The 13170-nt window shown below is 48.3% G+C and overlaps 1 protein-coding gene across 2 annotated transcripts in view; it reads left to right on the top strand.

Annotated features, from left to right (window-relative positions):
- Window positions 1-12942, top strand: part of LLGL2 (LLGL scribble cell polarity complex component 2) — a 682570-nt gene extending 669628 nt beyond the window's left edge. For both annotated transcript variants that reach the window (XM_085616998.1, XM_085616999.1), the window contains exon 26: window positions 12268-12942. In XM_085616998.1, coding sequence (XP_085473124.1) covers window positions 12268-12275 — 8 coding nt within the window. In that variant the 3' untranslated portion in view covers window positions 12276-12942. The remainder of the gene's footprint in view (window positions 1-12267) is intronic.
- Window positions 12943-13170: the final 228 nt, after the last annotated feature.

The raw sequence follows: 13170 nt of genomic DNA, 5'->3' as shown, positions 1-13170 counted from the left end.
ACTATCCAAAAAGTGACAAAGCAGAGCCACATAAGCACCACCCCTGCACACTGACATCACTTCCCTTATTTCCACACCCTGCAACGTAGATGCAGAGCTTGGCTTGTCAGTTTTACGAAGACTCGAAATTCTTCACAAACCATTGTGTCACGGATGAGGTCTACCCCGAAATAATGCTAACTCCCTCTAGTGTGCCTTCAGACCCCATGGAGTGGCAGTGACTCCCTGTTGGACTTCCACCAATCTGTCCCCCCACCCCACCATCAACTCTGCCATCACACCCTTTTGTTGTTGTTGGTCTGTGCTGGCGTCGACTCTTCCAATGTTGGTACCAGATCTGATTGCATGCCGGTGTCTGACCCTGAACCCATGTTGGCCCGTGCCAGAACTATCTTGTGCTAAGAAATAACTAACCAGTGCTTTTACAGTTAGCCACTCAGCCACTCTTTCTCAGAAAATACTATCGGAGGATAATGGACCTGTTCGACTCCGATTCCAATGCACTCCAGGGCATGCCTAATGTCCCTCACAACACTGGTGATAATGAAGAGGCGGGCAATCTGCTCTCCACTCATTACACTAATGACCGGCTATACTACGGGCTAATGCTTCACCAGAGACAGTGGGAGGCTCACCGCCTGGTCCACCAATGTAAGACAGTGCCTCTTTCGTTGTGGTATGTGAAGAACAGCAGAAGTGCTAGACTTGCAATTGCCTAGTCTGGAAACCAGTCAATTTGTTGAATGAAATTTTTCTACCATATGCAACTTCATCAAAGCCACTGTTACCATTAAACATGCCTCTTACAGACACTCTAATAGCCACTTGGTCTAAGCCATTGTTAGCCCCTCCAGTCAGTAGACCTGTGGTGATTCAACGCTGACCAGCCCCTCGCGACCCTGAATTTTTGACAAAACTCCCCAGACCTGAAACCCTTAAGGTGCAGGTGTCCACAAAGCAAGCCTAACAGTATTGCTTTGAACCCTCTCCTGAACCCCTATCACCCACATAGGGAATCGGAACATTTGACTTTGGCAAGAAAATCTTTCCTCGACTAGCATGACTTTATGCTTTTTGAAAGCGGTGAGCCTTCTGGACAGGCACCCAGTGCCTTATGGGACATGGCCAGTGAGATCTAGCTGGCTATTACGGAGAACCTCTGAAATTCCCTGGGCCAAAATGATTCAAGGCTGAAAGGACACAGCAAAATATGTGCTGCAGGCATGCCTTGACACACCCGACTGCATTGGATGTGCTGTTGGCTCCAGTGTTGTTCTTAGAAGACATGCCTAGTTGTGATCAATCAGGTTTTCAGGAGCTATCCAGGTGTCATTTATGGACATGCCTTAGGATGGCTCGAGACTGTTTAGAGAAAAAGCGAACCCAGCACCTGAGCGATTCAAAGATGGGCGTGCCCCAGTTCTCCCCTTGGAGTTATTGTCCCCAGCCACACAATTCTGCCAACAGTATAGGATGTTTATGGTCTATTACAGGGGTATGCATACTGGCAGTGTCAACCTTCCCAGCCAGTGCAACAGCAAACTCTGAACCTTTTAGGGCGGAGGGTGTGGTGGCCGAGGGTGTTCACTCTAGTAGAGGCTGTAGTCCTTCAACTCTTCTTTTACTGCTGCAGCAGTTCCAAAGCAGCTTTGATTTTTCCCTCTCGGGCTCATGATCGCCTGTTGGGGGTCCAGATCTGATAGTTCCTCCTCGGCTGGAAATCCATCACGTCAGACCTTTGGGTTTTACAGATTGTTCAAAGAGGCTAGGCCCAGCCTTTTTTTGTTTTTACCCTTTATTTCCTCCACACCGGAGCGAATTGTGGTAGACCAAACCTTTATCTTAATGTAAGACGTCAATTTCCTTCTGGCCAAAGGCATCATCGAGCAAATACTGGGCTCAGAGAGGGGCCAATTTAATGCATCTATGAAAAAGAACTATTCAAAATACTCGCTATGGCCCAGATCCTCTCTGCTCTGTAGTCAGGGGACTGGATGGTATCCCTGGATTTACAGGATGCATATTTTCGTATACCCTTCCTGCAGTACCACAGACGCTAATTGCATTTCACAGTGAAGTCAAAACGCTTTCAATTTGTGGCTATCCCTTTGGCCTTACCCTAGTCCCTTTGGTTGGCCTTACCTCAGTACCTCAGGCGTTCACAAAAGTGATGGCGATGTTCTCAGCTTACCTTCAGAGGTCGGGGATACTTGTGTTCCTGAACCTCGACATCTGCTTGCTCAGACGGGCTTGTCGCATTTGTAAAATACTCTGGACAGCGGCCATTCTTATGATCTCATTGGAGTTTTTATCAATGAGCCAAAGTCCCACTTGAGTCCTAGGCAAAGGATTCCATTCATAGGGGGAATCCTACGCACAGTAGCATTAAAGGCCTTTCCACCGCTGCAGTGAGCCTGGGATTTAAAGATATAACCTGGATATTTCCATCTCAGTGAGGATGTTACTGAGGCTTCTTGGGCTCCTGGTCTTGTGCATCCTCCTTGTCCCATACTCCAAATGTCACTTACGGGCCCAGCAATGGAACCTAAAAGTTTAAGGTCCCAGGACTGTGGCTACCTTTCTGACTCTGTCCAGATCTCATTGGAGACTGCTCAGTACTTAATGTGGTGGTAGATGAGCACTAACCTGACAACTGCTCTCACTTGTTCAACCAGATGTCACAGTTGAAATGGATGTGTCAGTACTAGATTGAGGAGGCCATCTGAAGGAGTTGGAGATTAGAGGCCTCTTTTTTCTGGCAGAGAGAACACTCCACATCAGCCTTTTGGGATTTCGGGTGATCCGTCAGGCTCCGAAACCCTCTTACCATCTGTCAAGGGAAGGCCGCTATGGGTCCTAACGGACAATATGAATGGCGTGGTACATCCAACACTTATGGTGGGTGGGGTCCTGGATCCTGTGCGAGAAGGCTTCATGTTTCTGGAGGTAGTTGAACCAGTAGAGAATCTTTTTGTTACCCAACCTCTGCTAGTGGTGTCTTTGAATACCAGAGCAGACGAGCTGTGGACTTCGATCCGCAGAACACAAGTGGTATTTTCGTCCTGAGGTGGCACAGGAAATCTTCAACTAGTGAGGTATGACCTGGCTAGATCTGTTTGCCACTGTGGGGAACAAGCACTGTTAACATTTGAGCATTCCGGATTTTCCTTTATAGAGGTCATTGGGAGATGGCTTCCATCTGTGACAGGACACTGGTCTCCTGTAAGCGCTCCTACCTCTCCCATGCGGAATTATGAGCAAATTCAGGGCAGACTGTGTGCAGGTCATCTTGATAGCCCCAGACATGGTCCAGAAGACCGGTGCCCAGAGATCTTGACCTAAGCATTTACTGTTTGACCTGGCTACCCCTTGGGGAGAACTTGCTATCTCAGCAGTAGGAGAGGGACCTGCACCTACGTTTCTACAGCCCACAACTTCACATGTGAAGATTAAATGGCTTCAGCTGAATTCTTTCGACTTGCAGTTTGAAGTGGTAGATCTCATTGTTGCTGCCAGGCACTCGTACATGAAGTCCAACTATGCTGGTCATTGCAAAAAGTTTATTACCTAGTGCAGGGTATGTTCTCCAGATCCTCTGCAGGCCAAACTCTCTGATGTGTTGTTGTTAATTTCGTCATTGGCTCTTCAAATGTTACTTGTATGCCCTTTTGTCCTTTTATGTTTGCCTGATCTTCCTTCTCTCTTTAAATTGTGATGCATTTTTATAAACGGCCTGATGCATATGTTTCCTTCAAAACCATTCTTCATGCCTTAATAGGACTTCCATTTGGGCCTACATTTCCCTATAAGTATGCCATTTGAGCCTATGCAGAGATGCTCACTGTGACTTCAGAGGATCAGGACAATCTGTCTCGTTTTCATCACATCTGCGTGTCTCATGAATGAACGCCATGCAACTTCCTCACACCACTTTCTTCCTGGGTAAATGTTTGCTGAGCACTCCTGCTGTCTACCCACCAAAGATGGTATCGACATTGTTCAGTCCTCCACATACCTCGAAAGAGAAGGAGAATCTCTACCTGCTTTGCCCTATCAGAGCTCCAAGTGTCTGCACTGACCATACAAGAGACCATTTTGTTGCTGATCAGCTCGTTGTTGAGTTTCCTGAAACTGAGAAAGGAAAGGAGTTGTTAGGACTCTAGCCAGGTGGATTCTCCTCTGCATTAAAATGTTTTACCCACTGGTAAAGTTGGACCCCCAGAAGATCTGTGGGCTCATTCAGCCTGGACCCAAGCTGCTGTGACAACGTTTGCGAAGGGCATGCCGGTTCTCTGCCAGGCTATAATGTGGGTGTTGATTCAGCAAAACCCCACTGGATTGACAGCCTGGTCCGGACGAAAAGTTACTTCGTCCGCTGGGTTCTGCAACACTTGTTGGTCTGAATACACTCCACAGACTTTCCACCTTAGGGACATAGTGCTTGGGTATCCATTCTAAGGTGAGCAATCTGCAGTCAGAATTATCCATCAGAAGAACAAGTTACTTGCTTTTGGGAACATACTTTCTAGTGAATACTTTACCTAACTAAAGATTCCTCCCAATCCTCCCACCTCCCTGTTCTGTTGAGTGGACTCCTGAACATTGTAATTAGTTTCCAAGTTAGATTTTAGCACACTATCACCTGCAGCTTGTTCGAAGTGCTCTGCGACTGAGGATGCAGAAAGAGAAAGACTGAGAAGGACTGGCGCTTATATGTGTTTCCTCTCCATCACTTCCGGGGTGGGATGAAGTCACTGTGAATCAATGCCACCTACCAAATTCGTGGTGAGCATTTCCCCAAAATTTCAGGTTTTAGTCGGACGCCTGAGAATATTCTAAAAGTGAGAAATGTGCAGATAGAGTATCCACCAGAAAGAGTGCTACCGAAGGTAAGTAACTTGTTCAGCAGTACATTGGGCAACATGTTTGGGCCCGTGCTTTGCTGTGCTTCGGTTTTCTTATTGCTGCTTCAAAATGCTGAGAACCATTCTTTAATTTGTTATGTTTTATCCATTTAAGTCTTGTGAATGTCTTGGGTTAAATAATCTGTCACTAGATTGTGTTGCATGTTCTCTTATTTTGCGATGTTCCCTTGGATCTGCTCTTTGTATTTTGTTTGTGTAGATCTTTATGAGTTCCTAAGAAACTACTGTTGGAAATGGGTTACTCCGGCTGTGCTTGTTGTTTTTGTATTGTTTTTCCTTTGGTAATGTTCATTGTATGTAAGCAACCAAAGAGCAGAATTTCTTTGAGGCTTTATCCTCTTTTTTACCTTGTACTCTTTCCTTTTTTGCAAAGGAATGAAAAATGTCCTAGCTAACGTAACGGAAAGTTTCAATTCTATTAAGGACTCGGAGGCGAAGATTATGCCTTCTTTCTTTACTTTATTGGCATAGCAGTATTGAAAGAGTTAACAAAAGACTAAATTTCCCATGAACCATAGGGAAAAGTTAGTCAAACAAAACACATGAAACAACCAATCCAAGAGAGGGAGCCAATGTCCAATCAGGGTATTCCAAGAACCATATAGTCCCTTGTTAGTGTCCTCTCCTCTTTCGGAGCGCGAAGGCAGCCCAATCCTCCTCATCAGATGTCCTGTTTGTGAGCATCAGAACCTGCAACGACAAGGACATGTTACCGGAGGAATAGACGAGCAAACCTATGATGCAAGCATTGCATATTAACACAGGAGCAGTACTACAATTTAAGCATTGCCTATCAGCACAGGAACAGTACTCAGAACTTTCACAGCTAGAACTGAGGAAAACAAGTACTTACTGCATTACAGGGAGGGACCTCCTCCAGGAGCACTGGGCGGGATAATCCTCGCCTCCGAGTCCTTAATGGAATTGAAACTTTCTGTTACGTTAGCTAGGAAATTTTTCATTCCAGGTCAGGACTGGAGGTGAGGATTATGCTTGTTTAAAGCTTGCCCACCACCAAATGAGCCATATTAAGAATCGGTTTGAAGGTGGAGTCCGAGGACCAATCAGCCGCATTGAGGATATCCTCTAAGCGGGCACCCAAGCCAAATGCTTTAGAAGCCATGGCTCCTCTTGCAGAGTGAGCCCCAAAGTGGCGGGACTGATGCCCGTTTTTTGCATCATCCAACGAACCCATCTGGCAATGGTGGGTGAGGAAACCGCGTTAAAGGGTTACCAGAGCGCGATAAGGAGTTGGCGTTCCCCCGGAGGGCGATGCTCCTCCGTCATCTCTTCGTACGCCTTGAGGCAACGAACTACACAGAGTTTCGGAGAGTCTGGAAACTTCGGATAAGTAATGACCCTGGTGTGGCACTTTGTACGCCGAAGCAGAGTGAACGTCACACCGTCCGGAGTGAACACCCGGCCAGAGATATCCAGGGCTCGCACATCAGATACCCTCCGTCAAGACACCAGGCACAAAAGCATTGCTAGCTTTGCAGAAAGCTCCTTTCGGGAGAGAAATCTGTTAGGTTGCCAGGAAAGGAAAAGGTTCAAAACCTGGTTAACGTCTCACAATGCAGAATACCGCGGTTCAAGAGGTAAAGAGAGACGAATACCACGCAAAAGTCTGCAAACCATGGGGTGCTCTCCCATGGGGGAGCCACTAACCGGGACGTGACCCGAGGAGATGGCCGACCTAAAGGTGTTAATAGAACGATAGGCCAAGCCGTCAGACGCAAGTTGCGCCAAGAAATTCACAACATGGACCACGTCTGCGATCAAGGGATCGACACCCCTTCGCAAACACAAACGGGACCATCTGCCCCTCGCGGACCTGTATCTCTTGACAGTACTGTCCGCCCAAGTCTTGGAGATGAGGTCCTCAGCTGCTCGCGAAAGGCCCGGGGCTTGCCATCTGCCCCTAAAATCCTCCACGCCATGAGCCACAGTGAGTTTGTGGACACTAGTGGATGTGGAGTGCCGTCCGGACTCGTGAGAAGAATCGGAAACCGGGGGAGTAGGATTGGAAAATCCCAAGAAAGTTCCAGAAGAACCGGAAGCCACACTAGAGACCTCCACAGAGGGGTGATTAGGACTAGCTCCGCCAACTGTCTGCGGACTTGAGCGGTTGACCGGGTGATCATTGCAAAGGGAGGGTACGCATAGCCCTGCTCCAAAACTGGAGGAATGCATCCATGGCTACCGCCAAGGGATCGGGCCTCCAGCTGAAAAACCTCTGAAGATGATGGTCTAGCCTGGACGCATACAGGCCACCGTGAAAGGACACCAAAGGTCGCAGAGAGACGCAAAAACTGACTGGTTCAGCTTCCAGAGACTGGAGTCTCGGAAGTGGCGGGACTGAAAATCCGCTTCCACATTGTCCCGGCCCAGCAGGTACTCCGCTGTGACTGAAACCTGGCTGCCTAGGCAATACTGCCAAAAGCTCGCTGCCAGGTCTGAGAGGGCTTTCGACCTGGTGCCCTCAAGATTGTTTAAGTAGCGGACTGCCGAGATGTTGTCCATTTTCAGCAGTACGCACGACTGCACAGAATCTCTCGTCCAGCACCGCACGGCGTATGAACCTGCCAGGAGTTCTAGACAGTTTAGATGTAACTTCTGTTCTTCGGGAGACCACAAACCTCCCGTAGAGAGGTCTCCGCACAGTGCACCCCAGCCGAGCCTGCTTGCATCTGACTCGATAACCAGATTCTGCGCCGACCCGAAGATCGCTCTGCCGTTCCAGGCCTCCATATGGGCTAACCACCAGTGGATTAGCTCCTCGCTTCGTCGGACAAGACGACCTTGTAAGAGTACGGATACCCTTTCCGGAGAAAGTATGCCTTGAGGCGTTGGAGGGCCCTGTAGTGGAGCGGGCCGGGGAAGATGGCTTGAATGGAGGCTGACAGCAACCCCACCACCCGAGCTAACTGTCGCAGGGATACCCGCTGCCTGGCCAGAACCCGACGCAACTCGTGGTGAATTTTTGCAACCTTTCTGGCCAAGAAGGGTGGAGGACCTGGAGTCGATGACGAACCCCAAGAAGGTAACTGACTGTGCTGGCCGTAAAAGTAACTTTTTCTCGTTGATCACAAAGCCGAGATCCTGGAGCAGTCACTGTCATCTGAAGCTGTTCCGTCAGTTGACTGGGACAGGAGGCCATCAGGAGGAGGTCGTCGAGATAAACAATCATTCTGATGCCCCACGCTCTCAGGAATTCCACCACCGGCTTGAGCACTCTGGTAAAGCACCAGGGTGGGAACTCGTAAAACCGGTGGCGCCATGTAAACTGCAGGAAACGGCGGTGAGGTGGAAAAATCGGGATCACCAGATAGGCATCCTTGAGGTCTAAGTGGACCATCCAATCAAGAGGGCGGAGGATATCCCGAAGGAGGTGTATCCCCTCCATTTTGAAATGGCAGTAAACCAGCCATCCGTTGAATTTGCTCAGATTTATGACAGGCCTCTTGCCACCGTCGGTCTTGTCGACCAAAAAGATGTTGCTGAGAAACCAGTGGGGGTGGGGGGAAGTAAGGGAGATGGCGCCTTTGGTTGAGGAGGGATGCCACCTCCTCGTCCACGAGGACTGCATCTTGCGTTGATAAATTAATGGGACGTGAAGGGACTCGTTGCACTGGGTTCCCTATGAACTCTATATGAAACCCTATCACCCCTTGAAGAACCCATGCATCGTGCGTGACGGTCAACCATGCCTGGTAACAACTTGCCAAACGCATCCCTATGCTTTGTGGGGGAAAAAGGGAGAACACTCACCAGAGTTTGAGTTGGACGCTCCTCCCCTGAAGCCTCTGCCTTTGCCACGGTGTCCTCTTGTGGGGTAGAAATTCCCAAACTTGGACTGATCCTGGTATTGTCCAGGGCCTCTTTGGTTGGTCTGATGGTTCGGACGACCGGTCGAGCGGCCCCTGCCTCGACCGGCCCCTCGAAAAACACGGGGAAAAACGTTCTTGATCGTAGACTGGGCCCTGTCTAGAGAGGTAAAAGTATTTTCGAATTTACCCACCTCCTTTATGAAGGGTTCGCCGAATAGGCCCCCTTGGGCAATGGCGCCCGCCTCCGAATTCGCCAGGTCACCAAGTTTCGGGTCGATCTTTATTAGGAAGGACTGGCGGCGTTCGGTGGAAAGGGCGCAATTGCCATTGCCCAAAAATATTACCACCCGCTGAGCCCAACCGGACAGGGTTTCTGGGGAGATTATAGAGCCTGACGCCTAAGCCTCTTCGGCCATATCAAGGATCTTAGTGATGGGGCCCAGGGCGTCCAGGAGCTTGTCCTGACACGCCCTCCAGGATCTGTCCATGCCCTTCTTGGGGTCTCTAATGAATTTTTGAAGGAACGTTGACATCCGGGGATCAATTTATGGGATGAGGGCTACCTTCCCCTCAAGGGATGGGCGGGGACATTCAGACCTAAGGCAGTTGCGGGCGTTGGATATGCTCTGCGACATATGTCGCGACTTTCTCAGCCGGGACCCAGTCCGAAGAGTGTGGGTGCACAATATCATTAGGGTCTAACATATTGGAGGTAGCTGGAGGGTTCTGCGGATCAGAGGGAGCTGGAGGGTTCTGAGGAACCTGTGAGGGCCGGGATGGGAGCCAAGGCATAGAAGGGCTGGGGTCAGGGTCTCCTGAAGGGCCCGGTAACACTAGTGGGAGGGCGGGGGCCAGAGTCAGGGCATCCCCTGCGGGCACTGCAGGCATGGTTGCCAATGAAAGCCTGCTTCAAACGCTCTAAAGCGCCAACATCCACCCCAGCCTCACGTGGGCGTTTGGGCGGGGGAGGGCCAAGGGCGTCCTGGGCTGAAGTGGACTGGGCTGGCGGAAGGGCAGCTCTATGCTCCAGGCGCTGGAATGCCTGCTTTATCTTGCGAGAAAGCCTGTCCTCTAAAGGAGAGATAGCTTGATCCACTGCCCTATATATAGAGGTACCAACAGCCTCCTAGAAAGCGTCCCCCCAAGGCATGTCAGCCAGAGGGTCTTCCGCCTCCTCTGGGTAATCCTCATAATATTCCATATTCCTGGGAGTAAGGAGGGAAAGGACACTTAACAACTGTAACACAGCTCAGTAAAGGTGGAAACACCAGGCCTGTACTGCAGGCCTCAAGCGAGGCTGGGTGTCAGCTAAAGTATGGGTGGCAGTAACACCATAGTTTTCACGGGGTTTCTAGCCCCAGGGGACAACTGCTGGTTGGAAAAGTGGTATATAAATGTGTAGCAAAGGGAAAAACCCCAGCCGGGGAAAGAGAATGCTGGGCTGGGACACGTCCCCCTTGTGTGAGGCCTTATGGCCGGTACGAGACCTCAGCGAGGCGTCAATGACCGCTATACCGACTCGTATTCCCGCTAATAGCTTGAAAGGGAAGCGAGCGTAACAGAAACTGACAGCAAGTGTGTATGCGGCCCGCTGCCGTGTACAGACCATTAATGGCGTTCACCTCAGCACCAGCAGCTCCTGACTGAAGCGCGCGAGTCGCTGGACTATCGGAGAAATTCCAGCAGCGCGACGCGCTTTCCACCGCCTCCCGCGCCACCAGGCGGCGGGAGGACCTCGGAGCCAGAAAACCAGCAGTGTGCCACGTAGGAACGGGAAACCCGTTCCCGCTGCGATCCGGAAACAATAGAAAGGCTCAATGGAAGCGCGACCAACAAAGAAAATGAAACAGCACGCCAAATAGAAAAAACTGAATCACCACACAGTGCTCGCGCTCGAACCAAGCGGCGCTGACACAGACCACAATGTAACCAAGCGCACGCGTATAAACTTGAAACCACAGCAAATACAAATACAACCAGAACTAAGCCCCAAACAGTTAAGAAAAACTGAAGAGCACTTATCTGGCTGCGCAGCAGCGAAGAAAGAGGAGGAGAGGACACTAACAAGGAACTATATGGTTCTTGGAATACCCGGATTGGACATTGGCTCCCTCTCTTAGATTGGTTGTTTCATGTGTTTTGTTTGACTACCTTTTCCCTATGGTTCATGGGAAACGCAGACTTTTGTTAACTCTTTCAATGCTGCTATGCCAACAAAGTGAAGAAAGAAGGCATAATCCTCGCCTCCAGTCCTGACCTAGAATTCGGTATTTTCCAGTAGACTGTGTTTTTTTTCTTCTAATAAATGTTTCCTTTTTGAATATGTAATATAACAGTACATAAATGGTATCATGTATCAAATTCAAATGAAGCCTCCCTGGGCTTCTGATGACACTAACCAATCTAGCTTTAGCCTTCGATTTAATTAATTGAATTATAATAAATATTTGTATTCTCTCTACATGCATATTTATCCATTTAATAATACTCCACAGTGGAAAAGCAACTAATCAGAAACAAAATTAAAATTACATTACAAAGCTTACTTAAGTGGGAGGATTTCAGTCGTCCACTGTTTTCTATGGCGTTCGCTTATGTTTTTTAACTAATGATCATGGGTGAGGAGGAGGAAGGTGGATACAACGTTAGTTTCTCCATTTAGGAGATTTCACCTGGGGGTCAGATGAGGGGTGGACACGCTGGCAGTGGATGGGGCAAAAATATATTCAGGTGGGGGAAGGAGCCGGCCACAGTACTAAAACGCCACAAAAATGTATTCAATAGTGGTACAAATGGACATTGTTTGCATGTTGGGTAAATTCATATTTTGAATATTTCGTTTTTCATTGAATGCATCATGTTAATGTTATATTTATTTTGGGCTTATTTTGTGGTACGTCGTTGTGGGTAGGATATTATTATTGTATACCTTATATGATTAGCGATAGTCCGATATCTGAAGTGAGTGGAAGTACACTTGCGTCTTTCAGATCATGACAAGAACGAGGGTTATAAGATCAGACTGGAGGGGGTGCTGAAGCGGTTACAATATAAGACAAGGGTGGAGAGTTTGGTGGTCATCATATGAGACCATATGAGAATATCTGGAATATTGTTGTTTTTTTCTTATTGTTTATTGAAATAGTGGTACATGCATTCAATTATTCCTCACCTAACACCACTTACGTGCTCCTGTTCTCTCACCGCATAAATGGTGGAGACTGAGCAGTAAGATAATTTAAAGATGCCTGTTACAAAGGCAGAATAAGCAGTGTTGAGGCTGGAGACCGGCTATGACTTGTGTGCCAATAGGAAGCCTAGCATCGGTTGGCATGACAAGTCCCATCGGCTCATACCTTCTGAATGAATTTTCGTGCACTCTCCACACTGCAAAGTATGTTGGATCTAGGCTGTTGGGGGATATGATGGTGAGCTGTATGTATTCTTCACTGACGATGATAAAGCACCCGTCCACTACTGATCTTATAATTTTTCTTCTATATGTCTTGCAGCTGAGTGACTTCTGAACCATACTCTCATCCAGTGCCAGAACACTACTGAGGTGTCCGCTCTGCAGGAGAGTGGCCACCCTACTCCACCCAGGATAACCTACTCTCCACAGAGCACCAATACGCCGTCCTCGTGCCTGAGGCCAGCGCTCCCCAGAGGGCAGGAGTGGGGTTGCCTTCCCTCTTCTTTTACCTTTGCACAGTTCTTGTTTTATTGTTGTTGGGCCTATGGGGAGCCGGGGAGGAGGAATTTAAGTTATACTCTTTACTGCCCTAGGACACAACTTCTTAACAACTTACCTCTCAACTGACGACTACAAAATTATTTTTGTGGGAGGTGTTTTTTGTACAATGGTTTTCAAAATCATTTGGGGCTTCTCCTTCATAGGAAGTCCGTTTTTAGAATGTATTTTTTTAAAGAAAAAGTGAATCTTAATTTAGTTAAATAATATATATATATATTGTGGGGATGATTGTAGATCCAGGTGGCTGCTGTAACTATCCTTTTTTGATGGAGATCTATTTTCTGTGTTTGTAACAGTTCAGTGCGTTTCCCGCACTGAATTCCAAGCGTGCCTAGAATCTCTATTTTTTGTAAGACTGCCATCAGCGGGAGGAAGGGCCAAATGGCGTTCAACACTACGTTGCTCTTTGTTAATAAATTAACGGTTCATATTTTCCTGGTCTCTTCCTTCGCTGTGCCAGTCTGTTTGAGAGTGGGGGATAGTTGAACTGCTGGTTGAGCACATGCATGCATCTTATCTGGTATGGGAACTGCACATTCAGCTCCTATGCCAACTATGTGTATCACTTGGTACCTCAGTGATGGCTGCTCCTGCTTTGTGTCAACAGTGTAGATTACCTTCTCTCTGAACCAGATCCATTAGCTAATGGTAGACTTCTTGC

The sequence above is a fragment of the Triturus cristatus genome, chromosome 7, assembly GCF_964204655.1.
Source record: "Triturus cristatus chromosome 7, aTriCri1.1, whole genome shotgun sequence".
Classification (NCBI taxonomy): Eukaryota; Metazoa; Chordata; class Amphibia; order Caudata; family Salamandridae; genus Triturus; species Triturus cristatus.
The sequence above is the reverse complement of the archived record's forward strand: the minus strand, read 5'-3'. Positions and strand labels throughout refer to the sequence as shown.